The following is a 24,710-nucleotide window of genomic DNA, read 5'->3' on the forward strand; positions in this document are numbered from 1 at the left end:
TAGTTTGTTCCCTGCATCTTCCAAGACTAAAAAGGAATTTTCAGGAATTTTTAATTTGCTTCCTCTGTCTCCCTTTCAAATAAATAAAAGTAATTAAAAAAAAAAGAGGTAATTTCAGACCGCATCCTCCATCTAGCGCCCGAGAGCCGAAAATGCATATCCATCTACCTCCCGCCTCTTCCCCCTGGCCGCGTTGGCTTTTGTCTATTCCTGGAGCTGCTAATAAAGTTTGATTCAAATACGTGCGCCGCCAGGTCCTACTTTCCCCTCAGGAACTACTTCCGCCCGTAACGTAAACGCTCAGCGCCCACAGGCTGCGTGTCGCGAGCTGAGAGGCGGGACAGGAAGTGAGATCACCCGCCCCATGGGTGAAAGGTTGGCGGAAGTGCACTCCCTTCCTTCTTTGCTGTAGGCCCTAGTGGCTGCCGTCGGTAAGTTGAGGTTTGGCCTTGGTCTTGCAATCTGTCGCCATCCAGGATCCGGGGACGCTCCTTGCGGGGCTGCCGCGGTTCGTTGCGTCGGTGGGTCTCTGACGTCTTCGTATCGGATGTTGACTTTGCCGGGACGGCAATGCTGGGCCCTCGACGTGGGCTGGCCTGGGCAGGCGGGACTCGGCGCGGAGCTCCGGTGTTGCCCGATACCTGAGCGGCTCTTTCTCCCTCCTCTCTGCAGAAATGGGCAAGTTCATGAAACCCGGGAAGGTGGTGCTGGTCCTGGCCGGACGCTACTCGGGACGCAAAGCCGTGATCGTGAAGGTGGGAGCGGGGACGGAGGTGGTCCCGGGGGGCCGAGATGCCGGGGGTCGGCCCTGAGCTGTGGCCGGAGGTCCTCGGGGGACAGGGGTGGCCGAGGTGCCGGGGATCGGCGCTGAGCTGTGGCCGGGGTGGCCCCGGGGGTCGGCGCTGCAGCCGCTGAGCTGTGGCCGGGGGTCCTCGGGGTACAGGGGTGGCCGAAGTGCCGGGGATCGGCGCTGAGCTGTGGCCGGGGTCCTCGGGGGACAGGGGTGGCCCCGGGGGTCGGCGCTGCAGCCGCTGAGCTGTGGCCTGGGGTCCTCGGGGAACATGGGAGGCCGAGATGCCGGGGGTCGGCGCTGCAGCCCCCGACTGTCTGGGAGAGGGGAAGGTGCAGGGGACACCCGGTAGGTGTGTGGCCCGTGGTGTGTTCCGGCCTTTCCCCCGGAGGTTTTCCTGGGAATGTCGCCCAGGGGGAGCCGGCGCTGTGTGCTGCCCATCTGAGGTGTGGAGTGGGGGCCGGGAGTGTTGTGTCTCCCCGGCTGCCCTCACGTTCCTAACAAACCCCGTGCCGTGTGGCTTGTTCAGAACATCGACGATGGCACCTCGGACCGCCCCTACAGCCACGCGCTGGTGGCCGGCATCGACCGCTATCCCCGCAAAGTCACAGCCGCCATGGGCAAGAAGAAGATCGCCAAACGCTCCAAGATCAAGTCGTTCGTGAAGGTTTATAACTACAACCACCTCATGCCCACCAGGTGCGCAGGGCTGCCCAGCCAGGTCTTTGATTTCTCAATCCAGGGCCTAGAAGGGGACATGGGTTTGTAAAGTGGCTGTGGTCCCCAGTCCCCCCATCTTGTCCTTCCTTCCCTGACTTTACTGAGCAGCGCTGAGAATTCCTTGTGCTGGGAAGGGGTGGATGCTGTGGTACAGCGGGTGGAGTTCTTGCTCCTGCTTTTGTCCTGGGTGCTCCAGGAATGGGGTGGGTAGATTCTCCCAGTGCTGGGGTGTGGTGCCATAGAGAGAGGCAGCAGCAGGCTGCCTGGCTTTTGTGTTGGCAGATGAGTATAGAAAATGAGAATTTCCACAATTTGAGCCTAGCATGCTCAGGTTCACTCAGTGCTTTACAGCCGCAAGTCCAGGTGTCAGTGATGGTCAGAACTGGGCTGGGCCCAAACAGGGAGCCAGAAACTCCGTCCAGGTGCCCCACATGGTGGTAGCCCCCCACATGCAGCTTCAGCATGGTGTTAATGGCTGTGTCTGGGAGCTCTGTCCCAGTGGGCCAGGGCCTGAAGAGGCTGCTCCGGAGGGTCAGGGGAGTCCTGCCGCATGCAGACGGCCTGAGCCTGCCTCGTCTCCAGGTACTCCGTGGATATCCCCTTGGACAAAACTGTGGTGAACAAGGATGTCTTCAGAGACCCTGCTCTGAAACGCAAGGCCCGGCGGGAGGCCAAGATCAAGTTTGAGGAGAGGTGAGGAGCTTTGAGGGTGGGGCTGGGCAGTTTTGTCCTTCTGTTCCCTTCTTCACAGATATCCTCCTTCCCTTCCAGGTACAAGACTGGCAAAAACAAGTGGTTCTTCCAAAAGCTGCGGTTTTAGATATTGTTTCTTGTTCCGCTCATTAAAGACTTTAAAAAAAGAAGTTGTTTACCTGCTGCATGTTTTAGCCCATTGGGCATTCACAGGTGGTGGCTGAGAGTCAAGAGGGGAGTTAAAGACAAGCTTGTGAGGCTGTCTTTGGCCTGGTTATCTTTTCTTTTTATTTTTTTAAGATTATTCATTTTTATTGGAAACAAATTATATGCATACAAGAAGAGGAAGATCTTCCATCCAATGATTTACCAAGTGACTGTAACGACTGGAGCTGAGCTGCTTTGAGGCCAGGAGCCAGGAACCTCTCCCAGGTCTCCCACACAGGTGCACGGTCCCAAGGCTTTGGGCCGTCCTCGAATACTTTCCCAGGCCACAAGCAGGGAGCTGGATAGGAAGCAGGGCTGCCTGGATTAGAAGTGGCACCCACATGAGATTCCAGTGTGTTCAAGGCGAGGACTTCAGTTGCTAGGCCATTAGACTACCGTGCCACATCCCCTTTTAAAGATTTACTTATTTTTATTCAAAAGACATGGACTGGACACCGGTTCTAATCCTGGCAGCCCTGCTTCCCATCCAGCTCCCTCCCTGTGGCTCGGGAAGGACCGCCCAGGGCTTTGGGACCCTGCACCCATGTGGGATACCCGGAAGAGGTTCCTGGCTCCTGGCTTTGGATCAGCACAGCACTGGCCATTGCAGTCACTTGGGGAGTGAATCATCGGGTGGAAGATCTTCCTCTCTGTATATCCACCTTTCCAATAAAAATTAAAAATAAAATCTTCAAAAAAAAAAAAAAGAAATGGGCAGGAAGATTTTCTGTCTACTGTTTCATTCGCCAAATGGCTGCAGTGTCCAAAACTGATCTGGTTAGGAGTCAGGAGCTTCTAGCTCTCCCATGAGGGTACAGCATCCCCAAGCTTTGGGCCATTCTCTACTGCTTTCCCAAGCCACAGCGGAGAGCTGGATGCAAAGTGGAGCAACCAGGACATGAGCTGGTGCCCATGTGGGATCCTGAGTCATGCAAGTCAAAGAGTTAGCCACCAAGTTACCATGTCTAGCCTAAAGTTTTGTTTTTAAGAGGGAGAGGCAGAGCTTCACCTGCCGTTTTAATTCCTCAGAGCTGAGCTGGTCTGGAGCCAGGAGCTCCTTCTGGATCTCCCTAATGGTTGCAGAGACCCAAGGACTTTCGAGGCCAGAGGCAGCCAGTTAGCAAGTGGTGTAGCTGGGTCTAAACCTGAGCTCATGTGCGATGCCAGTGTCACAGGCAGGACAGGGGCTTAGTCTAGTACATCATGGTGCTGGCTGTGGCCTAGTTGCTTTTCAGGAGGCTGGCTGCCCTTTGTCATCTAAACTGTCAACTGACTTGTACTTGGTACATGTCGGAGGAACCAAAACTATTGCCCTTCCTCACCAGCAGTTACAGGGGTCTCAACCCAGCACACGTATGGGCACCAGTTTAGTCCCAGCTGCTTGCTCAAGTCCTTGGGACCATGCAGCAGATGAGAGATTCAGAAGAATCACATCAGGATCAGCTCGACTCTAGTTGGTGCAGCCATTTGGGGAGTAAAGCAACACATGGCAAATTTCTGGGTAATATTATGCTCTTAAATATTTTTTTAAAGGTTTATTTTTATTACAAAGTCAGATATATAGAGAGGAAGATCTTCGGTCCAATGATTCACTCCCCAAGTGACCGCTATGGCCAGTGCTGCGCCGATCCAAAGCCGGGAGGAAGCAACCTCTTCCGAGTCTCCCACACGGGTGCAGGATCCCAAAGCTTTGGGCCATCTTCAGCTGCTTTCCCAGGCCACAAGCAGGGAGCTGGATGGGAAGCGGGGCTGCCAGGATTAGAACCGGCACCCATATGGGATCCTGGTGCATTCAAGGCGAGGACTTTAGCTGCTAGGCCACAAAACTGGGTCATCGTCATTAGAACTGGGATGGAAAAGCAGGCTTGGTAAGCGAGCGAGTTCCTGGAACAAAAGTGTTAAGGAACAAATCCTGCTTTGTGTGCATTTCCCAGGCCAGGGTCACCAAAATGGGAACAGGTATTTTATCTCAAGTCCTAAGTTAAAATACTGTCCCAGAGATGGATGTCTGCTTTTCTGTTCTCTGGTGATGTGACCTTGAACAAAAGATTTTTTGAGGACTGGATATATGTAAAGTACCATGACAGGCTTTAAACTCCCAAATGATGGATATCCTTAGAGCTTCAAGAATTTGTGGTAGGCTGTGTCGGCCCTGGTGGTATGACCCAGCTGAATTGTCTCATGGACGTTTGTAAGTCCTCAGCCTCTGCAGGTCTCCAGGAAGATGGTGCAGATTGCACCCGGCAGCTTATACTGGTCCCCCCTTGCTGGGATCAGCCTTGCTGCCAGGAGCCATGTGGCCATTGCCTTTGAAGTCTGCTGGCAGGGCGGAGCCAGCATCAAGAGAGACTCCGCCTGGGGGCGGGCCATTGTGCTGAGGCTTTCCAGAAGCGAAAGTGGAAGTGGGGAGCCAGCCAGCACCTTCCAAAGTGTAATTAATGCCGCTTGGCTGGGGAGGACCCTTCACAGATCCTGTCTCTTCGTGGTCACCTCTGAAGCCTCAGACACATGGACCCCAGACCAGCATCTATGAACCTGACTGTGAGTGAGGGGCAAGGTGCTAGGGTAGCGAGAAGCCACAGGGGCTGTAGGCTGGGAAGATGCAGGAGTCTGGGGAGTCCTGCCTGTCCCTTCCCTATTGGACTGAGCTCCGGGAAGAGAGTGGTGTTAGGGTGCCCGGTGGGCCATAAGCACTCAGGAAACACGGGTAAGTGAATGGACCATGTCCTTTAGTTTCTCTGCCTTTTCCTCCCTCATAAGTAGGAAGGGACTTCAGATTTTTTCAAGATGTATTTAGGTTTTTTTAAAAAGATTTATTTTTTTTTTATTGCAAAGTCAGATATACAGAGAGAAAGATCTTTCATCCGATGATTCACTCCCCAAAGTGGCCGCAACGGCCAGAGCTGAGCCATTCTGAGGCCAGTTGGTCTCGAGACTCTTCTGGGTCTCCTACACGAGTGTAGGGTCCCAAGGCTTTGGGCCGTCCGCCTCTGCTTTCCCAGGCCACAAGCAGGGAGCTGGATGGGAAATGGAGCTAGCGGGATTATAACCATCACCCATATGACATCCCAGTGTTTTCAAGGTGAGGACTTTAGCCAATAGGCCACCGCGCCAGGCCCTGTATATATTTTTATTGAAAAAGAAATCTCCCGAAATTCCCGGCGCAATAGCATAGCAGTTAAGGTCCTCACCTTGAATGCGCTGGAATCCCATATGGGAACTGGTTCTAGTCCTGGCGGTCCTGCTTCCCATCCAGCTCTTTCCAAGGTGAAAGAGAAAAGAGAAAGATCTTCCATCTACTGCTTCACTCCCCCGATGATTGCAATGGCCAGAGCTGAGCTGATCTGAAGCCAGAGCTGCTTTTGGGTCTCCTATGAGTCTTCCCTGCGACTGGCCTTCCAGGGGCTCACCCAGTGCAGTGGCCTAGAGACAAGTCCTCAACCTTGTAACTGCCAGGATCCCATATGGGCACCAGTTCCCATCCAGCTCCCTACTTGTGGCTTGGGAAAGCAGTGGAGGACAGCTCAAAGCTTTGGGACCCTGCACCTGTATGGGAGACCTAGAGGAACTTCCTGGCTCCCGGCTTTGGATCGGCTCAGTTTCGGCTGTTGTGGTCACTTGGGGAGTGAATCAGCGGATGGAAGATCTTCCTCTCTATCTCTCCTCCTCTCTATATATCTGACTTTGCAATCAAAATTAAATCTTAAAAAAAAAAAAAACCCCAAAACTTGTCACATCATCAGGGACACCTCTCTTTGTCCTCCGTGTTTCTTTCACTCCTTCAGTGTCAGTCTGTCTGGTCTGATGACTTCTCTCTGCTGTCACAGGGTCCAGGCCACCTGGTGCCCATTCACTGATGCTGGGCTCCTGCCCTCTCTGCTCACCTGTGTATTCACACAACAGCCCACTGTTCTTGTTTAAGCATCAGGCTGGCCTTGGCATCCCCTCTGTTGTGTTTTCCAAGTTCATCCCCATCCCCTAACCCCTTGCTTATTCTGCTCTAGCCCGCGTGCTGCTCCTCAGAGCCACCCGACACTCCCCCTGCTCTGAGCTCTTGCACCAGCTGTTCCCTTGGCATAGAACTTTCCCCAGATGTCGGCCCAGCTGGCTCCTTCACCTCCATCTTCATCATCCTCACCTCCCTCGCCCTCCCGGCTTCCCTGTTCTGTTTCTGTAGCACTTAGCACTGGTGTATGGTGGGCTCACCTGCGCATTGCCTTAACCACCCAGCTTGTCTCAGGACAAGCCCCCTCGGGAGGGTTTGTCTTGGAATCCCCAGGGCCTAGAACAGGATAAATGCACTTGCTCAGTGCTCACTATCCAATTTTAAAGTTTTTGAGGATGTTTACTTAGTTGATCAGGGAGGGAAGGATCGAGGGTTAGGGAGAAGTGGGTGTGATCATTATTTTCAAATTTTCTATTTCTTCTTTATCTGGGTGAGGATAAGGGAGGAAACCATACTCGGCCTTCTACCTGCTCCGGTGCCCAGGGATGGGAACGCCCTCATGATAATGGCCCAGGTCCCCAGTGTGGCACATGGCGCTGAGGGTTCTGCCCAAGTGGTTTCACTAGTTCTGAAATGCTGTCAATCTTGCCCATCCAGGGATGAGGAATACCTTCCAATGTCCAGTGGTTCACATAGTCACCCTTAGAGTCCCCATTTGCCCAGATATTTGCTGTCACCGTTTGGATGGGGTAGTTGTCCAACAGTTCTCTTCTGCAGGCCCCCACTGGGCTACCTTACCCTCCACATGCATCTGGGCCAGCTCCACTGCTTCGTCTTTTCCACTGTGAAGGCCCAGCTCTGACACATGAACTCTACAGTCAGACCACTGATCCTGGATGTGACTCCAGACCCCTGTATGCCCCCACCTGTGCCATCGCCAGACCCCTGCGTGCCCACGCACCAAGCCCACATAAGCATGTTCCTAGGTGGTCAGTGAACTTGCCCTGGTGCCACTGGCACACTGGGCCACCCAATCAGGGCCCCCTAAAGCTGGGGCTTGTGGACTGGCACCCACTGCACAGGGAGGCATAAGGATCCAGGCAGGTGTCTCAGGCCCTACTGGAAGTCCCCACCCCCAGGGCTCACAGACCAGGCTCTCATTGCCCCATGGGCCCAAGGCCTGGGCCAGCTGACCTGGGTCTCACTGGACTGCCTGCTCCTGGGGCTCACGGACCAGACACTCACCACACAGCAAGCCCAAAGACCCAGGCCAGACAACCCAGGTCCTGCTGCACTTTCTATCTCCAGGGTTCACAGACCAGGCACCCACCCACTGGTGGGCCCAAGGACCCATAGCCAATTGTTTTGAGTTCTTGAATTTTTAATTTATGGGCTGGCATTGTGGTATAATAGGTTAAACTTCTACCTGCTGTGACACTAGCATCCCATTTGGGCACACGTTTGAATCCTGGCTGTTCTACTTCTTTTTTGTTGTTGTTGTTACTATTTTTTATTTTTGGAAAGAAGAAGGAAGGAGGAAGGAGAGAAGGAAGGAAAAAGGGAAAGAAGGAAGGAAGCACTGTTCCACTTCTGGTCCAGCTCCCTGGCACTGTGCCTGAGAAAGCACAGGAAAATGGCCCAACTCCTTGGGCCACCCACATGGGAGACCCAGAAGAGGCTCCAGACCCCAGCGTTGGGCTGGCCTGGTGCTGGCTGTTGTGGTCATTCGGGGAGTGGACTAGCTGAAGAAGAGAAGAGCTCTCATTTCCTCTCTGTTACTCTTTTAAATAAATACATAAATCTCTATGAAAGTTTTTTTTAAAGAGTTATTTTATTTTTTATTAGAAAGCCAGATATACAGGCAGGAGGAGAGACAGAGAAGAAGATCTTCCATCCGATGATTCACTCCCCAAGTGAGCACAACGGCTGGTGCTGCGCCGATCCAAAGCCAGGAGCCAGGAACTTCTTCCAGGTCTCCCACGTGGGTGCAGGGTCCCAAGGCTTTGGGCCATCATCGACTTCTTTCCCAGGCCACAAGCAGGGAGCTAGATGGGAAGTGGAGCTGGCAGGATTAGAACAGGCGCCTGTATGGGATCCCAACACGTTCAAGGCGAGGACTTTAGCTGCTAGCCACCATGCCAGGCCCTAAATCTGACTTTCTAATAAAAGAAAATAAATATTTAAAAATAAAAATATAAATTAATTAATTAATAAGGAAAGCTGAGATGTTGCCATGAGAATGAAGCTGTGATCCTGGCATGGTGACCTACTCTAAAGTCCTCGCCTTGCAAGTGCTGTCCTCCCATACAGGCGCCAGTTCTGGTCCCGGCGACCCTGTTTCCCATCTAGCTCCCTGCTTGTGGCCTGGAAAAGCAGTCGAGGACAACCTGAAGCTTTGGGACCCTGCACCCTCATGGGAGTCCCAGAAGAAGCTCCTGGCTTTGGCTTTGGATCAGCTCAGCTCCGACCTTTGTAGTTACTTGGAGAGTGAATCATTGGACACAAGATCTTTCTGACTTTTCTCCTCTCTGTATATCTGATTTTGCAATATAAATAAATAAATCTTAAAAAAGAAAAAAAGAATGGAGCTGTGTAATATGCATGAAGGACTCAGCGTGGTGTCTGGCCCAGTATGGCTAGCAGTGTGACAGCTGGCCTTCCTCAAGGTGGTGTCTTCCTCCAAACACCTGGCCCCCTGTAGAACCAAATCCTTTCCTTCTACCGCCCCCTGTCAGCACCAGCACCCTGTCACTGTTTCACTCCAGATTTGTCACAAGGAAGCAGCTGTGGCTCTGCCCTTTGGCTGAGCTGTGGCTAGCCATGCCCTGGGTACAGTGGGCCAAGATCCATCCAGACCTGAACAGAGGGGTGCAGCCACTTTGGGTTGAACGACAACTCCCGTTCTTGGGTCCAGAGTGCCCACTGCTCGCCTGGGCAGGTTCATTCCCCAGAGGCAGGTACATGAATGGCTGTTCCCTTCTTCTGTAGGTCCTCCACGCCCTGCAGGAGGAGCAGGCCAGGCTGAACATGAGACTGGAGGAGCTGAAAAGGAAGTGCAAGGACTTCCCCAAAGACAAGGTAAGGTGAGAAATGGAGTACGGTTTTGTAGGAATGAGCTGGAGATGAGGCCGGCACAATGGCATAGCAAGCCAAGCCTCTGCCTATGTCTCCAGTTTCTCAAATGGCCACTAAGTCAAGTCCCAACTGCACCTGGAGAACAGTGGAGGACAGCTCAAGGCCTTGCATATATGTGAGAGACCGAGAAAAAGTTCTTGGCTCCTGGCTTTGGATCGGCTCAGCTCCAATTGTTGTGGCCATGTGGAGAGTGAACTTTTTTGCTTAATTTATTTGCTTTTATTGGAAAGGCAGATTTACAGAGAGAAGGAGAGACATCTTTCTTTTTTGCGATAATTTTATTTTGTGTGGGGGAGGGGCGGTGGCGGCTCAGAACTTCTGCACCTGTTTCTTGGTGCCGGTGACCTTGTTGACTTTGAGCACGTTGAAGTCCTGGTCTTGCTGAGGGGCCAGCACTCGCCCACCATGACACGATGATGTCCCCAATCTGGACGTCCCTGAAGCAGGGCGACAGGTGCACCAACATGTTCTTAGGCACTTCTCAAAGCGGTTGTACTTCCGGATGTAGTGCAGATAGTCCTGGTGGATGACAGTGGTCCTTTGCATCTTCATCTTGGTCACCATGTCCGACAGGATCCTCCCCCAGATGGACATGTTTCCGGTGAAGGGGCATTTCTTATCAATGTAGGTGCCCTCAATAGCCTCCTTGAGTCTCTTGAAACCCAGTCCGATGTTCTTGTAGTAGTGTGGGAGCTTCTCCTGGAGAGACAGATGTTTTATCTGCTGGTTCACTCCCCAAGTGGCCACAATGGCTGGAGCTGAGCCGATCTGAAGCCAGGAGGCAGGAGTTTCTTCCCGTGTAGGTGCAGGGTCCCAAGGCTTTGGGATATCCTCTACTGCTTTCCCAGGCCACAAGCAGGGAGTTGGACTGGAAGTGGGCAACTGGGACACAAACCAGCACCTTTATGGGGTACCAGCACTTGCAAGGTTAGTATTTAGCCACTAGGCCATTGTACTGGGACAGGATGGAAGATCTGTCTCTTCTTTGCAAACCTGCCTTTCCAATTAAAATAAAGAAATCTTAAAAGAAAGAAACAACTTTGGGGACCTGCATTGCGGTACAATGGGTTAGAGTTGCTGCCTCCAGTGTCAGCATGCTGGATCCCAGTGTTGGTTTGAGTCCTGAGTACTCCATTTCTAATCCAGCTTCCTAATGAAGGCCTGGAAAGGCCTCAATCATGGGGACCATTTTAGGAAGTACACCAAAAGAGGAATTTCTCTCCATGCTCTCAAATGGATCAACTGATCCACCCCCACCCCAACAACAACAACAAAATTTTAAAGTTCCCAGTGTGCACCTGAGCTATATCCTACATCTGTGCGCAGCGTTGGCTCAGCTTTGCTTGCAGTACATCCATTCAACCCTGGCAGGTGGCGTCATTGAATAGGATTAGGGTGCCCTCCACCTGGGAGTGACCAGGAAATGTGCTTGCCCTTGGGGGTTCTCAGCTTTCCATCCTCCACTCCAGGGTCCGTTCCCAATGCCTGAAATCCCCCTGGTATTCCGAGGACACACTCAGCAGGACAAGAAGGTCTCCAAGCCTTTGATTTCCAACCTGCAGATCTGCTGTCCTCTGCCTGGAGGCTCTGCCCTGGTCACTTTCGATGATCCCAAAGGTGAGCTGGAGTGAAGGGGCCTCCGGTGGGGGAGCTGGGCAGCTTCCAGGCACTGACCTGTTCTCCTTGCTGCCCAGTGGCTGAGCAGGTGCTGCGACAGAAGAAGCATCAGATTGACATGGAGGAGTGTCAGCTGAAGGTGCAGGTCCAGCCTGTGGAGCTTCCCATGGTAACCTCCATCCAGGTGACGCAGCACAGGGGCCTGGGGCATGCAAGGGCTGTGAGGCTAGGACTGGGATCAAGGCCCTCTCTCCTCCCTTCTGCTGCTACAGGTGTGCAACCAGAAGAGCAGCTGCATGGTGCTGGTCAGCGGGTTTCCAACCGGGCTTAGGCTGAAGGAGGAGGAGCTGCTGGACAAGCTGGAGATCTTCTTTGGCAAGGCCAGGAACGGGGGTGGGGACGTGGAAACTCGCGAGCTGCTGCAAGGGAGCGCCATACTAGGATTCATGAAAGAGGAAGGTAAGGCAGCCCTGAGACTTCTGCCTGGAAAAGGAGGGCGCAAGGTGCATGAGGCTAAAGTCCACCCCTTCTCTCATTCCCCAGTGGCCCAGCGCCTCTGCCAGATCGGCCAGTTCAGAGTGCCCCTGGGCGGGAAGGAGGTCCCGCTAACAGTCTCTCCCTACATGAGCGGGAAGATCCAGGACATTAAGGTAAGCAGGAGAAGGGGAACTGGTCCAGGGAACCTGTTTCTCATTCCCAAATCATACCGACCCACCTACTGCCAGCTTTTCTGTGTTCTTCTGCATCCCCACCTGTTGCTGCCCGTTCCAGCCTCTGCTCCCATGAGCCTTTGCTATCTCCCCCACACCACCTCTTCCAGGTCACCTCCCAGCAAGTTCCTCGCTCGGTGCTGGTGCTCAACATTCCTGACGTCCTGGACGGCCCAGAGCTGCATGACCTCCTGGAAATCCACTTTCAGAAGCCCACTCGTGGGGGTGGGGAGGTGGAGGCCCTGGCCGTGGTGCCCACGGGACAGCGGGGCCTAGCGGTCTTCACCCTGGAGTCCAGCTAGGGGAGCTCTTCTCAGGACTCCCAACTCCAGCCCCTGGCTGAGGTTCCCAGGCTGCAAGCTTCACGTTGGCCAGCAGGGGGCAGCCATTGCAACAGACTGAATGCAGAACAGTAAAATGTGCCTGCACAGCTGGGCGGTGTTATTCCTCATTTCATTCAAAAAAAGGAAACTCGAATCAGGCAGACACCCCGACTTTGCAGGCTTCCCTTCCTCTCCACCCCAGGAAGCAGCATCCAGGAGCCTGGGTTTAGCTTTTTATTGACACAAACACAAAGGCAGCTGTGGTAATGGGGTGGGGTACACAAAAGCAGAAATGGCGCTTTCTGCGTTTGGGCCTCATGGAGACTATGCGGAGCCTGAGCCCTCCCTTCCTGCTCCCCAGCAATGGCTGGAACCATGACCCTCCCACATCCCAGCTCCCTCAATCTTGGCAGGTCCCCACTTGGATTCCTGCAGCCCAGGTCCTCTCCCAGTGCACCCACCCTCCCTTGCTGCATCTCAGCACCCACTGGAGCCAGGCTCGAGCTTCCCCGGGGAATGTGCTTGTAACTCCACTGTGGTCCCAGGACTGGCAGGGGCACACTGGACACTGGCTTTCGGGGCTTTGGCTGGGAAATGCTGCACTCATGTGCAAGACCGGGGAATCTCTGCCCACTCGTGATTGGAACAGCCAGCAGCCACAGTGAGGGCCACTGCTTCCACCCCGGCCCTCCCACCCACTGGCACATACACAGATTTTTGGCAGTGCTGTCGGACTGGAGTGGCAGAAAACCCCAGTTCCACCAGAACAAGGAAGGCACTGGGGGGGTTGGAGGGAGACTGTGTGGAGGAGGAGGAGGTCAGAGTCAGGGTCCCTCCCCACCACACACACATACACACACACACACCAACGCACAGGTTTCCTGCGGCTAAGGCACTGAGAACAAACACAGAGGCCTCAGTGAAAGGTGGGAGCGCTGGGAGTCCCCCCCAGGGCTGGGACCCGAGAGGGCGTCCGATGCCTGCCTGTGGTGTTGGAAGAGGCTGCCTTGGTGAGGAGTGACAGAAAACCGGCAGGTGGAAGGAGCCCAATTGTGCTTAAGAAGTTGCGGACAGAAGACAGGGCTGGGACTGGTGGGCGCTGGCTAGCCCCAGCTGCCGGGAGAGACAGGGACACGCTGGACTTGACAGAGATCGGCCCCATAACCTGAGCTGGCATTTCAATTCTTTGGGGGGAGGCAGTGGGGCGGGGGCGGGCAGGAAGATGAGGCAGGGGTGGAAACACACAGAACAGGATGGGGCGGGATTGGCTAACCTTGGCACCAAAGCAGCACAACAGACCCCGAGGGAGCAGGGAAAGGCAGGGAGCAGGAAGCCACCAGCTCCCCCTCTGGCCCTCCCTGTCCCTCTGAAGGGGCCCAGACATCCAAATGGTCACTTCCCAATCTCTGCCGAGAGCAGGAAGGGAAAGGGGGCAGCCTTGACCAATGAGAACGAACAGAGCGGAGGGGCAGTGGCCAGAGACCCTGGGGGAGCGGGTGGGGGGGGAGCGTGATGATGGACGAGGACTTGTGACAGTGTGGTGGTCAGCGGAAGGGGGCTGCACAGCCTCTCCTCTCTCGCTCTCGGGTCCCACGGGCCCTTGCCCTAGTTCTCCTTCTCCGGCCCTGGCACCAGGAGCACCTTGCCCACGTTCTTCTTCTCCTGCATCTGCTTCATGGCATCTACCACCTGCGGGGGGAGGGGCGAGTACTGTTATTAGTATCCACACCCTGCAAGAGGCCCTCCTCTCCACAGCCCTGGGGACCCCAGCCTGCAGCGGTCCTACCCAACACCTTCCCACCCCGACCCCGCTCCGCCCCCTCCAGCAAGGGCAGTGCACCCACCTTCTCGAAGGGCCATACTGAATCGATGCGGGGCTTGATGTGGCCCTGGTTGTAAAGAGCCAGGAGGCGGGCCACCACGCTGCTGACCAGCTCCACCTCGCCATCCAGGTAGCCCAGGTGGAAGCCGCACACAGCGCGGTTGGCCTGTAGCAGCTGCAGGGCCGTCACACTGAACTGGTTCCACCATGTGCGGGCCAGCGCCATCAGGTTCCGCTTGGGGCCCGTCAGCAGGTTGGCCATTCCTGAGGGACAGGATGACACAGCCTGTGAGTCCAAAGCACAGGCGCCTCCCTGCAGTTACTGAGGCCAGCACCGGCTTTCCTCTTACACTGGATATGTTTGGTGTGAAATGGGTTTGTTTTTTCAAAAATTAAAATGCAGTTTGCCTGGGAGGCCTAGGGAGGTAGGGCAGAAGGCAGGCAAATGGGCTGGTTTTATGTTCGAATATCCCCTAACCGGATGTACTGACCCATGTGACAAACAGAATCACAGTGGCTGGTGCCTGCGACCACACTTCCTGCCACTCTTTCCAACCCTGCCCCTACAGAGCACAGGTGGTACATGGAGCCCCAACATGCGAGGGCACTCCTCATCCTGGTGTTCTCCTCAGGGTGTTGCCCCCCACCCCGCCTCCCATCCCTCAGCCCTGTCTTCCTGCTCCCAACTCACCATAGGTGACCACCTTCCCCATGGGCTTCAGGAGGTTGTAGCCCTTGGCGGTATCTGACCCGCCCAGAGGGTCCATGACGATGTCCACTCCTGTCACACAGTGGGGGACCCAGGATCAGGATTAGGGCCCAGGGCTCTGAGTCCCCTCCTTCACCACACCTCAGCCCCTCACTCACCTTTGGGGGAGATCTTCTTGATCTCTTCCACGTAGTCGGTTGTGTGGTAGTCAATGGCATGCGTGACCCCATTCTCTTTCAGCACCTCGTGCTTGCTGGCCGAGGCTGTCCCAAACACTGTCACGTTCTCCACCGTGCGACACAGCTGCAGGGCTGCCATGCCCACGCCCCCTACCGCGAGACCGCTGCCGTGAGCAGGGGACGGACACACAGTCTCCTAGCAACCTCTCTCCACTCTGGCCTCCCAAGGACTCGGCTGGTCCAGCCCCTTTCCAGCACCCATACTCATGTGTCATGGCTGAGAAGGGACTGGCTGCAGAGGAAGAGGGGAGGGCAGAGGACACGCTGCCAAGGACAGAGCACCAGGCTGGACATGGCGCCCGTGTATCACCTCGGCAACCACTCTGCAGAGGCCTCCGCATAGACCAGGCAGCCTGGTGTTGCCATGACAACAGTCCACACAGGCTTCAGAGAAGGAGTCCAGAAAGAAATCTAGGTGGGGTGAGGAGGCAGGGTTGGGGGAGGGGACGCTGGCGGGGACTGAGGCATAACAAGTTGAGCCACCACTGGGTGACCCACATCCCATATCAGAATGCTCTCGTGCTTCCCATCCAGCTCCCTGCTATAACCCTGGGAAGCAGCCAATGGACCCAGCCTATGGTGGGCCCACCACCCAAGGAGACACAGAAATTCCTAGTTCCTGGCTTTGGTCTGGCCAAGCCCTGGCTGTTAACACCCACTCAGAGAGCGAACCAACAGTTTGGACATCTGTCTCTTTCTTTCTCTCCTTCTGCCTTCCAAACAATTAAACTAAAAAAAAGAGAGAGAGATGGCGGGAGGGGCTGGGAAGGGACGTGTCACCTGCTGCCATGTGTATCAAGACGCTGTGGCCAGGCCGCAGGTTGCCGAAGTCAAACAGGATCATGTAGGCTGTGATGTAATTGACCAGCAAGGCAGCAGCTTCCTCAAAGGTCATGGCCTCAGGCATCAGGAAGGTCTGGGCCGCGGGCACAGTTACCTCCTCTTGCCACATGCCTGACCGGTTTAGCACCATCACCCGGTCCCCTGTCTTGAAGCATGGAAGAAGGTTCAGTTATTCATTGGTCGGCCTGCAGCATACTACTCCCGTTAGTAGGAGAGCCTCTGGGAGAGCAGACAGGCAGCCATGGTGGGGCATGGTCGTCACGCCTTCCTTTACCCAGCAGCACACACGCCCAGGTCCATTCCCGGGACCTCCAGCAACAAAGCTCCAGGCTCCCCCTGTTCTACCCTTACCTCCCAGAGCTGACATTTTCCTATTATGTAAGACCCCTAACTGCAAGAAGCCTGTGGTTGGGGCATGTAGATTGTGAAAGAGACCCAACTGCTTGGGTTACAGAAATGGCACTGCTCTTCAAAAGGCCAGTGTGACTTTAGCAAATAAAAAAATGACTGAATCAGGCCAGGTGCAGTAACCTAGTAGCTGAAGTCCTCACATTGCAAGTGCACTGGGATCCCATATGGATGCAGGTTCTAATCCTGGCGGCCCTGCTTCCCATCCAGCTCCCTGTTTGTGGCCTGGGAAAGCAGTTGAGGACAGCCCAAAGCCATGGGACCCTGCACCCACATGAGAGATCTGGAAGAAGCTCTGGGCTCCTGGCTTTGGATCAGTGTAGCTCCGGCCATTGTGGTCACTTGGGGAGTGAATCATTGGACAGAAGATCTTCCTCTGTCTCTCCTCCTCTCTGTATATCTGACTTTCCAATAAAAATAAATCTTTAAAAATGACTGAATCTTCCTTTATCAAGATGGGTGATGTGCGGTGGTCAGTGGCTAAAGTCCTTGCCTTGAACATGCCAGGATCCTATATGGGCGCTGATTCTAATCCCAGTGGCCCTGCTTCCCATCCAGCTCCCTGATTGTGGCCTGGGAAAGCAGTCAAGGACGGGCCAAAACTTTGGGACCCTGCACCCGCGTGGGAGACCTGGAGGGAGTTCCTGGCTTCGGACTGGCAAAGCACCGGCCATTGCGGCTGCTTAGAGAGTGAATCATTGGACAGAAGATCTTCCTGTCTCTCCTCTTCTCTCCATATATCTGACTTTGCAATAAAAATAAATAAATATATCTTTAAAAAAAAAAAGATGGGTGTTGTGCCCTAGCAAGCTAAGCTGCCCCTTGGGACATGTATATCCCACAGAGGAGTGCTTGGTTCCAGTCCTGGCGACTCCACCCTTCCGATCCAGCTTCCTGCTAGTGTACCTGGGGAGCAGTGATGCCGGCCCAAGTTCTTACACAGAGAAGTTCTTGGCTCCTACATTGGCCTGGCCAAGTCCCAGCTATTGCAAGCATTTGGGCAGTGAACCAGCAGATGAAAGGTCTGTCTCTTCCTGTCTGCTTTTTAAATAAATAAACAAACCTTAAAAAAAAAACTTGTAAGGAGCTGACATGGTGGTGCGTTGATTAGGCTGCAGCTGGCTGCACTCTTAGGCCCATCAGAGTATCGGGTTCAGTACTAGCTGCTCTGTCTGATCCAGCCTTCTGCTAAGACATCCTGGGAACCAGCACGTGATGGAGCTCTAGGCTCCTGGCTTCACACTAGCCCAGCCCCAACTATTGCAAGCATTTGGGGGAATGAACCAATGAATGTGTAATATCTATGTCTGCGGATGTTGTCTTGTCTTTCAAGTAGATAAAAACATAAAATAACGAATGACATTAAGGTTTTGTTTGAGTGGTAGAGAAAGAGAGTAAATCCGCACTCCCCTGCGCTGGTTCATCTGGAAAGGCCGTGGGGGCTGGAGAGGGATCTGGGCCTCGATTCAGGCTTCCCATGTGGGTGGCAGGAACGCTGACTTGAGCCATCACTGTTGCCTCCCAGGGGCACGAACAGAAAGCTGCAGTCAGAAAGGAGAGGCAGGACCAGGCCTGGTGGCCTAGCGGCTGAAGTCCTCGCCTTGCACGCGCCAGGATCCCATATGGGCACCAGTTCTTGTCCTGCCTGTTCCACTTCCCATCCAGCTTTCTGCTTGTGGCCTGGGAAAGCAGTTGAGGATGGCCCAAAGCCTTGGGACCCTGCACCCACGTGGGAGACCCGGAAGAGGTTCCTGGTTCCTGGCTTTGGATCAGCTCAGCTCTGGCCATTGCAGCCAGATGGAAGATCTTTCTGTTTCTCCTTCTTACTGTAAATATGAACTTCCAATTAAAAAAATAATCTTAAGAAAATAAAGGGGGGGAGGCTCTCTGATGCGGACACAGGCACCTTAATAGGTGTACTACACACCTACCCTGTTTAATCTGAGTTTCAGTTTTCCTATCTGTAAATTGGGGCAATTAAGAGGATTACATGGGGGGCAGGAGGAACCCTCACTCACTGATTTTTCTCAATGTCTGCCGCCTACTGAACACTGGGCACTGGGGAACGTTAGCTAGCAACAACAGCAGCAAGAGCAAACATTAGGAAGGTGTCTGGTCCTGAGCTGAGGACCCAGAGCCCAAGGGGCTGGGTATGATCACTTCGGGAGAAGCAGCGTTTGGGCAAGCACCAAGTGGGGTTCAGAAGGCACTTTCACCCAGCGGCAGTACAGAAGAGGCCCAGGACGACAGCACCCCCACACCAGCAAAAGGCTTTGCCTCACTCCCAGGCACCTGCAGGAGGGAACAAGGGCAAAGGTGACCTTTCCCTCCAGGGAAGGCAGAGCAGGGAAAGAAAAGGTGCGAGCTGAGCTGCTCTGGGATAGTTGGGGTGGGTCTTGGTCCCAGCAAGGATGATGGGAATGTGTGGATTAACCAGACAGGATCCCTGGGGGAGAAGGGGAGCACCCCCACATCCCTCCTCCCTGAGGAGGACAGGGGAGGGCTGTGATCTTCCCCTGTGACTTCTGGCCTGGGATGAGCCCTGGGGCGCCGGGAATCCCCCACTGCAGGACTCTGGGTGCAGAGACAAACCTGGGGGCCTGGGAAGGGTTGTCAGTTGGGGTCCCAGGAAATCCCAGGGCTGGCCCAGACCAAGTCTCGCTTACCTTGCTTTACAATGAACCCCCTTGGCCCCTCAGAGGTCAGCACCAGGCCCCTACCCCCACCCCAGCCACCACCACCCCAGCGTCCAGATTCTGACATCAGATTCTGGCGCAGGACAGGATATCCTGTATTTATCAGGAGCTTAGGTGGGAGGCTTCCAATAGTAACAGACTACAAATACTTGCCCCTTCCCACTCCAGTTCCTGCAGCCCCTCCTCAGGAGGGCAACCTGGGGACTTGGGAGTCAGTGCAGGGGGCTATGAGGGCAGGGGGTGCGGCCAGAGTCAGGCAGAAGCGCTCGGAGGAGCAGCTGTTTGCAGACAGGGTAACTGCAACAGATCCAGGCAAAGTCCTACAACTGGCCAAATCCGAAAGGAAATCCTCTAAGGATACACAGTCATGAGTCGCCCTAGGTTGCTCCAAAAGTTGGTCACCCGGAACTCTCCCTGTCTGAGGTGAGATGAACCCAGATACAGCAGGGAAGAGAAGCGGACCTGCCGAGCTGGGCTAACCAGCTCACATTGCCACACCTTCCCAGCCCAGCCAGCCAGGGCACTGCGCGGGTTTCTGAGGCCAGGGGTCCGAGGCCAGAGGAAGGCAGAGGCGATGCCATTTGAAGGTCCAGGGGAAGCCCAGGGTCGTGGTCCAAGGGTTCAGTGACGGGCGGAGCAGACACTCAGTCACGGGACCCCAAGACAAAGATCCAGAACCCTGGGGCGTCTCCGCAGCCCCAAGCCCAGCCTGGCAGCGGGGCGGCCAGCTCGGCTCCATGATGGGCGTGGCTCGACTCCGGGGCTCCGCCAGGGGAGCGGCCGCCTCACACCCCCACACACCACGGGGCTGCATGTGACTGGGGCTCTGGCACTGCCACTGCGTCCCCGCCCATCCCGACCTCAGCGCGCCCCGGCTCCCTCGGGAAGTGTGTGCATGGGGGACGGGGAGACTTGGCTTCTCAGTAGGGTCACAGACACAGGGCTGTAGGGTGGGCAGGGGTGCAGGTGTATTATTTCATTACTGGGGGAGTGGTGGCAGGTTGCGGATGTAGCGGGGAGTTGGTGGAGAAGGTCAGCACGCATGCGCAGAGCGCCTTATTGTTCCCCCCACCACCGCTCCTGGGCGGCGGCCACGACCCAAGATGCTTGAGGAAGGGGCGCCACCTGCGCCCACCCTCCGCTCCCCCCAAGCACCCTGGCTCTCCAGCAGCCTGAAACGCCAAGGGTGGCCTTTTTTCCTGGGCCCATCCTCCAGGCTCGCGCTGCGCTCCTTCGGTGCTGCCACACCCCCGGCTCCCGCCCCGCCGCGCCCCCCACCCACGCACCCCGGTCGGCTCACCTTGCGGTCGGTGACTCCCTCGCCCACCGCCACCACGACGCCCGCGCCCTCCATGCCAGGCGTGAGGGGCGGCGGCGGCAGCCGGTCGTACAGCCCCTGCCGAGCCATGAGGTCGGCGAAGTTGAGCCCGCAGGCCCGGACGCGCAGAGTCAGCTGGCCGGGCCCGGGAGCCGGGGGCGCGGCCGGCCGGCTCTGCAGCTTCACCTTGTCGTAGCCGCCGAAGCCCGTGAGCACCAGGCAGCGCAGGGGCGGCGGAGCCGGTGCGGCGGCCGCTTCGGGGGCTCCGGACGGCGCGGGCTCGCTCGCCGCCTCGGCCTTCGGGGGCTGCGAGGACGCGGCGTCCCCGGCGCCGGCTTCGGCCACCTCGGCAGCCGCCTCGGCCACCTCTCTCTCGGCGGACATGGCTGGGAGTCCCGACGTGCGCGCACAGCTGGACCGACGGTGGCCAGCTGCGGAGGGCGGCGCCGCGGCTGCGGGCTGCGGGCGGGCGGGGCCTGGCGCGCCCGGTTAAAGGGCCACGCTCCGGGTCCTGCAGCACCGCCGCGCGTGGACGTCTTGCAGGTGGGACCTCACGTGATTTGAAGGGGGCAGTGTGATGTAGCTGCTCGGCAAGGAGCGGCTCCCTCCCCTCTCTGCGCAAACCGGAGGGAAAAAAAAAGAAACATTCGTCCCACCCACTTTCCTGCATACGTCGACCCTACCCATCCCAATCGGAGGCCCACAGGAGTGAGCATCCCTCTTAAGTATATAAACAATATTTAAAATTTAAAAATTAGTTTTAAAAGAAATTCCAGGTCTCCCACGCGGGTGTAGGTTCCCAAGGCTTTTGACCGTCCTCTGCTTTCCCTAGGCTACAAGCAGAGAGCTAGATGGGAAGTGGAGCAGCTGGGACACGAACTGGCGTTCACATGGGATGCTGGCGCCTGCAGGTGAAAGATTAGCTTGTTGAGGCATTGCGCCGACCCCAGGATGCGTTTTTAATGGGTCCGTGAGAGGTATGGCCCCAGTACTTGACCCCTGCAGCACGTGGGAAGCCCCGAGGAAGTTCTGGATTCCTTAGTCTCTGAATCAAGCCTGGAACCAGTGGCTCTGCGCCTGGGCTGCAACAGAACTGTCCCTCATTTCTGCCCCTTCTCGCCGTCTCCCCTACACATCCACCAGAGGACGCAGCTCTCCCAAAACTTTCCTCCCATACCAGGGCCGGGGCGGGCGGGGAGACTCGGTCCGTGCTACCGGCCAGCCGAGGACGGGACCCCGCCGCACGTTGTCATGGAGACCCCAAACCGCCCCCCGAGTGGAGGTCTTGGGGTCCCCGGACTCGCCTGTCACCAGGACCCCTGTTACGACGCCCCCCTGCGCCCAGGAATTGAATGGCTGCCTGGGCGCGCGTCCGCACCGGCACACCGTCCGCGCGGGGCCACACCGGAGGCCTGCGCCGGGCGCGGGTGCTCCTCGCCCCGCACCCCCGAGGAAGCCCTGCGCTGCCGGCCGTCACCCCGCGGCTCGCCCGCACCCCGGCCCCCCGAGCTCCGCCCCCGGTTGCGCGGGCGGGAGGCGGGGCCGGGGGCGCGGCCGCCGGGCTGGGGGCGGGGCTGGGGGCCGCGGCCCCGGGCGGGGGCTCGGCGCGGGCCCGCGAGATGCCGGTGTCGGCGGCCCGAGCGGCTGCAGCTGCAGCGGCGGCAGAAGCGGCGCGGGGGGCCGCCGGCGCGTAGCCGGGACCATGGAGGGGCAGAGCGGCCGCTGCAAGATCGTGGTGGTGGGGGACGCGGAGTGCGGCAAGACGGCGCTGCTGCAGGTGTTCGCCAAGGACGCGTACCCCGGGGTGAGGGACCGGCGTCTCGGGAGGAGAAGGGGGGGCATCGAGACTGCGGGAAGAGAGGAATGACAGGGCCCCGAGGACGAATGGAAACCGATGCTGTGGTAACCGGGGGCGGGAGAGAGGGACCCTGGTGAATGAGGGGGACAGGAGAGAGGGAGGCCCTGGGGGCTCTGGAAGGACTGCAGAGGATTGGGGTGGGTGGAATTGGAGAGCAGGGTGAGCTCCACGGGGGTTTGTGAGACCCGGGGGACCCGGGTGGGAGCGCCAGGGCTTGGAAGAGTGGGAGAACTAGGGGCCGAGGGGCCGGGAGGAGTCTGGGAACCTAGCACTGATGCGGTGGAGGCAGCTGCTCCCAGGGTCTCCCCTTTGCCCAAGCGCAGACCAACTTGTGTCCGGGGACTGAGCAGGCGTGGGAGTGGGGAGGGCATCGGTGTGGGCTGAGGACTGGAGTGCGATCTCATTTTGACCCATTCCTGCCTGCAGAGTTACGTCCCCACCGTGTTCGAGAACTACACGGCAAGCTTTGAGATCGACAAGCGCCGCATTGAGCTCAACATGTGGGATACTTCAGGTAGCCCAGCCCCTCGGGATCATCCGGGCTTCCAAGCCCACTCCGCCTTGACCCAGGCTTTGGCTAGCCCCACCCACCCACCCAATTCAAGGAGGAAAGAAAATTGAGTTTGAATTTGGGGAAGCTGAGGCAGAAATCCTGCCCCAGGGAGACATCCCTGGACTGGGTGCTGCCTCCCTGGGAAAGTTGGGAAGGAATAGCTTTTCCTTTGAAACTTATTTTATAGACGATATGGCTGCGTGTAGGGAGACATTTGAGTTTCTTGGTGGGATGCTGGGGGTGGGGGAGAGGTCTAGGCTGACCAGTGGGGTCCCTCCCTTTCCCCCTCCCCGCCCCTGCTCCTCTTCCTCCTCTCCACCCCTCCCCCTCTCTCCCAGCCAGGAAGTGCATTCCCTGGAGGGCTTTGGGAGATGCCAGTTAGAACATGCAAAGTACAAGTCCAAATTTTAGGAGACTATTTTTAAGACTTTGTGAGCTTCTTAAAAGGACTCCAACTCAGAACAGATTAGGAGCGATCACTTGTAGAGAACTTCTGTGGACCCTCCCTCCACTCTTGTCCTATTTTCCATCCTCTGTCCCCAGCACCGTTGGTTAGAACTTCTTGGGTCCCCCACCCCCTTCCCTGCTCCCTGTTCACCCAGGCCCTGTTCCTTCACTCCCTGTCTTCTCTCAGGCTCTTCTTACTATGACAATGTCCGGCCTCTGGCCTATCCCGACTCCGATGCTGTGCTCATCTGCTTTGACATCAGCCGACCGGAAACACTGGACAGTGTCCTCAAGAAGGTGGGAGAGTGGGGAAGCAGGCCGGCTAGACAGGGGCTCTGGCCACTTGGGCCTGCCTGATGGGAGTCAGGGAGATGGCTGAGGCGTAGCCATGAGCTGGACAGAGTGTGCATCCCTCCTGAGCCCCCTCCCCAGAACGTGGCTTGGAAGTCAGAGCTAGGGCAGCAGCCAGGGGAGATGGATATGTACCCCCATGTCCTTGGGTGTGGGAGCCCCACGTGGAGCTCAGTCAAGCCCTTGGTGGCCTCCTGTCTAGACCCCTATTTCCATGAGAAAAAGCTTATGGTGATTGAGCTCCAGTCAGCTAGGGCAGCCCCAGTTCCCAGGAGGGGCCAGGCGGGGTTACTCGTTCCATGGGAAAGGGCAGGTCCCAGGCTGGCAGGCCCTTGGTGGTCACTGAGGAAGGAGGCTTCCCAGGCTCCCACCGAGGCCTCTCCTCTCCCCTTCCTTCTCACTCCAAGCCACTCTCCACTCAAGCTTACATTTGTACCTCCTGCCTCAGGTGGGAGGGCCCGAGACCTGGGCCTTCCTGTGCCCCTCTGTAATTGTGTTTTCTTCCCCCAAATAGTGGCAGGGAGAGACTCAAGAATTTTGCCCCAACGCCAAGGTTGTGCTGGTTGGCTGTAAACTGGACATGCGGACCGACCTGGCTACGCTGAGGGAGCTGTCCAAGCAGAGGCTTATCCCCGTTACACATGAGCAGGTGGGACCCTTGACCTTGGCCCCAAGCCCAGCACAGACCGGCTCCACTCTGTCCCTGTCTTTGTCGGATTGGACAGAACCCTGGATGGCTCAACCCTCTACCTGGCCTCTAACACACTTTCTCCACCCTCCCTCAGCCTTGCCCTTCAGCCCGAACCCCTGAACTTCAGTACCCCTTGTTGAGTTGCACGTTGAATCTCTCATGTGCTTCTTTTCCAGGGCACGGTGCTGGCCAAGCAGGTGGGGGCCGTGTCCTATGTGGAGTGCTCCTCCCGGTCCTCGGAGCGCAGTGTCAGGGATGTCTTCCACGTGGCCACAGTGGCCTCCCTTGGCCGTGGCCACAGGCAGCTGCGCCGCACCGACTCACGCAGGGGACTGCAGCGATCCACACAGCTGTCAGGACGGCCAGACCGAGGGAATGAGGGCGAGATACACAAGGATCGAGCCAAGAGCTGCAACCTCATGTGAGGGGCTGCGAGGTTGGGGTCGGGGGAGTGCAGAGTGAGGAGAGGCTTGGGGCAAGGTATCCAAGGCTTCCCCGACTTTCTTGCCCGCCTCCTGAGCGCTGCTGACCCTGGCTGGGACGTAGTGAACTGCTGGGGTGATTTTCCTGAACTAGGGAACAATGGGCAAGGTGGGTAGAAAAATGCCCATGTTCACTCCATCTCCACTGAAGG

The 24,710-nt window shown here is 56.6% G+C and overlaps 4 protein-coding genes and 1 pseudogene across 7 annotated transcripts; 3 read left to right on the top strand and 2 right to left on the bottom strand.

Moving 5' to 3' along the window:
* The first annotated feature begins 343 nt into the window (after positions 1–343).
* LOC121166596 (60S ribosomal protein L27) lies at positions 344–2,541 on the top strand. The gene is made up of 5 exons (XM_040995823.1): positions 344–431; positions 673–755; positions 1,320–1,489; positions 2,093–2,203; positions 2,282–2,541. The coding sequence occupies exons 2-5, from the start codon at positions 675–677 to the stop codon at positions 2,328–2,330; spliced, it is 411 nt and encodes a 136-aa protein (XP_040851757.1). The 5' UTR covers positions 344–431; positions 673–674; the 3' UTR covers positions 2,331–2,541.
* A 2,240-nt stretch (positions 2,542–4,781) lies between these two features.
* Positions 4,782–12,248, top strand: LOC121166595 (interferon-induced 35 kDa protein-like). 4 transcript variants are annotated; one of them, XM_040995819.1, is made up of 7 exons: positions 4,782–4,951; positions 9,345–9,439; positions 10,961–11,108; positions 11,186–11,277; positions 11,381–11,567; positions 11,652–11,758; positions 11,929–12,248. In XM_040995819.1, exons 1-7 carry the CDS (start codon positions 4,849–4,851, stop codon positions 12,118–12,120), a joined length of 924 nt encoding a protein of 307 aa, XP_040851753.1. In that variant the 5' UTR covers positions 4,782–4,848; the 3' UTR covers positions 12,121–12,248. The 4 variants fall into 4 exon arrangements, with proteins under 4 accessions (XP_040851753.1, XP_040851752.1, XP_040851755.1 ...); XM_040995818.1 differs by having other exon boundaries at positions 4,783–4,951; positions 11,186–11,292; XM_040995821.1 differs by having other exon boundaries at positions 4,836–4,951; positions 9,345–9,434; positions 11,186–11,292.
* Positions 9,801–10,545, bottom strand: LOC121166554 (annotated as a pseudogene).
* A 115-nt stretch (positions 12,249–12,363) lies between the features above and the next one.
* On the bottom strand, positions 12,364–20,625 carry LOC121166594 (synaptic vesicle membrane protein VAT-1 homolog). The gene is made up of 6 exons (XM_040995817.1): positions 20,159–20,625; positions 15,692–15,899; positions 14,831–15,001; positions 14,655–14,744; positions 13,986–14,227; positions 12,364–13,830 (listed from the first exon to the last, which is right to left on the bottom strand). The coding sequence occupies exons 1-6, from the start codon at positions 20,558–20,560 to the stop codon at positions 13,747–13,749; spliced, it is 1,197 nt and encodes a 398-aa protein (XP_040851751.1). The 5' UTR covers positions 20,561–20,625; the 3' UTR covers positions 12,364–13,746.
* A 1,253-nt stretch (positions 20,626–21,878) lies between these two features.
* LOC121166563 (rho-related GTP-binding protein RhoN) lies at positions 21,879–24,501 on the top strand. Its single transcript, XM_040995755.1, has 5 exons — positions 21,879–21,980; positions 22,461–22,548; positions 23,222–23,331; positions 23,900–24,034; positions 24,253–24,501. The coding sequence occupies exons 1-5, from the start codon at positions 21,879–21,881 to the stop codon at positions 24,499–24,501; spliced, it is 684 nt and encodes a 227-aa protein (XP_040851689.1).
* The last annotated feature ends 209 nt before the right edge of the window (positions 24,502–24,710 follow it).

Source organism: Ochotona curzoniae, unplaced genomic scaffold, assembly GCF_017591425.1.
Source record: "Ochotona curzoniae isolate NIBS_2020 unplaced genomic scaffold, NIBS_Ocur_1.0 patch175, whole genome shotgun sequence".
In the NCBI taxonomy this organism is placed as follows: Eukaryota; Metazoa; Chordata; class Mammalia; order Lagomorpha; family Ochotonidae; genus Ochotona; species Ochotona curzoniae.

What these genes read in the sequence shown, in the direction of transcription:
- LOC121166596 (XM_040995823.1), top strand. Translation starts at nt 675, where the DNA reads ATGGGCAAGTTCATGAAACCCGGGAAGGTGGTGCTGGTCCTGGCCGGA. An exon ending in GCAAAGCCGTGATCGTGAAG is followed by an intron (nt 756 to 1,319) that starts GTGGGAGCGGGG and finishes TGGCTTGTTCAG; the next exon opens with AACATCGACGATGGCACCTC. An exon ending in AACCACCTCATGCCCACCAG is followed by an intron (nt 1,490 to 2,092) that starts GTGCGCAGGGCT and finishes CCTCGTCTCCAG; the next exon opens with GTACTCCGTGGATATCCCCT.
- LOC121166595 (XM_040995818.1), top strand. Translation starts at nt 4,849, where the DNA reads ATGCCGCTTGGCTGGGGAGGACCCTTCACAGATCCTGTCTCTTCGTGG. An exon ending in TTCCCCAAAGACAAGGTAAG is followed by an intron (nt 9,440 to 10,960) that starts GTGAGAAATGGA and finishes CCTCCACTCCAG; the next exon opens with GGTCCGTTCCCAATGCCTGA. An exon ending in AGGATTCATGAAAGAGGAAG is followed by an intron (nt 11,568 to 11,651) that starts GTAAGGCAGCCC and finishes CTCATTCCCCAG; the next exon opens with TGGCCCAGCGCCTCTGCCAG.
- LOC121166594 (XM_040995817.1), bottom strand. Translation starts at nt 20,560, where the DNA reads ATGTCCGCCGAGAGAGAGGTGGCCGAGGCGGCTGCCGAGGTGGCCGAA. An exon ending in AGGGAGTCACCGACCGCAAG is followed by an intron (nt 15,900 to 20,158) that starts GTGAGCCGACCG and finishes CCATGCTTCAAG; the next exon opens with ACAGGGGACCGGGTGATGGT. An exon ending in CAAGAAGATCTCCCCCAAAG is followed by an intron (nt 14,745 to 14,830) that starts GTGAGTGAGGGG and finishes ACTGTGTGACAG; the next exon opens with GAGTGGACATCGTCATGGAC.
- LOC121166563 (XM_040995755.1), top strand. Translation starts at nt 21,879, where the DNA reads ATGGAGGGGCAGAGCGGCCGCTGCAAGATCGTGGTGGTGGGGGACGCG. An exon ending in TGGACAGTGTCCTCAAGAAG is followed by an intron (nt 23,332 to 23,899) that starts GTGGGAGAGTGG and finishes TCCCCCAAATAG; the next exon opens with TGGCAGGGAGAGACTCAAGA. An exon ending in TCCCCGTTACACATGAGCAG is followed by an intron (nt 24,035 to 24,252) that starts GTGGGACCCTTG and finishes CTTCTTTTCCAG; the next exon opens with GGCACGGTGCTGGCCAAGCA.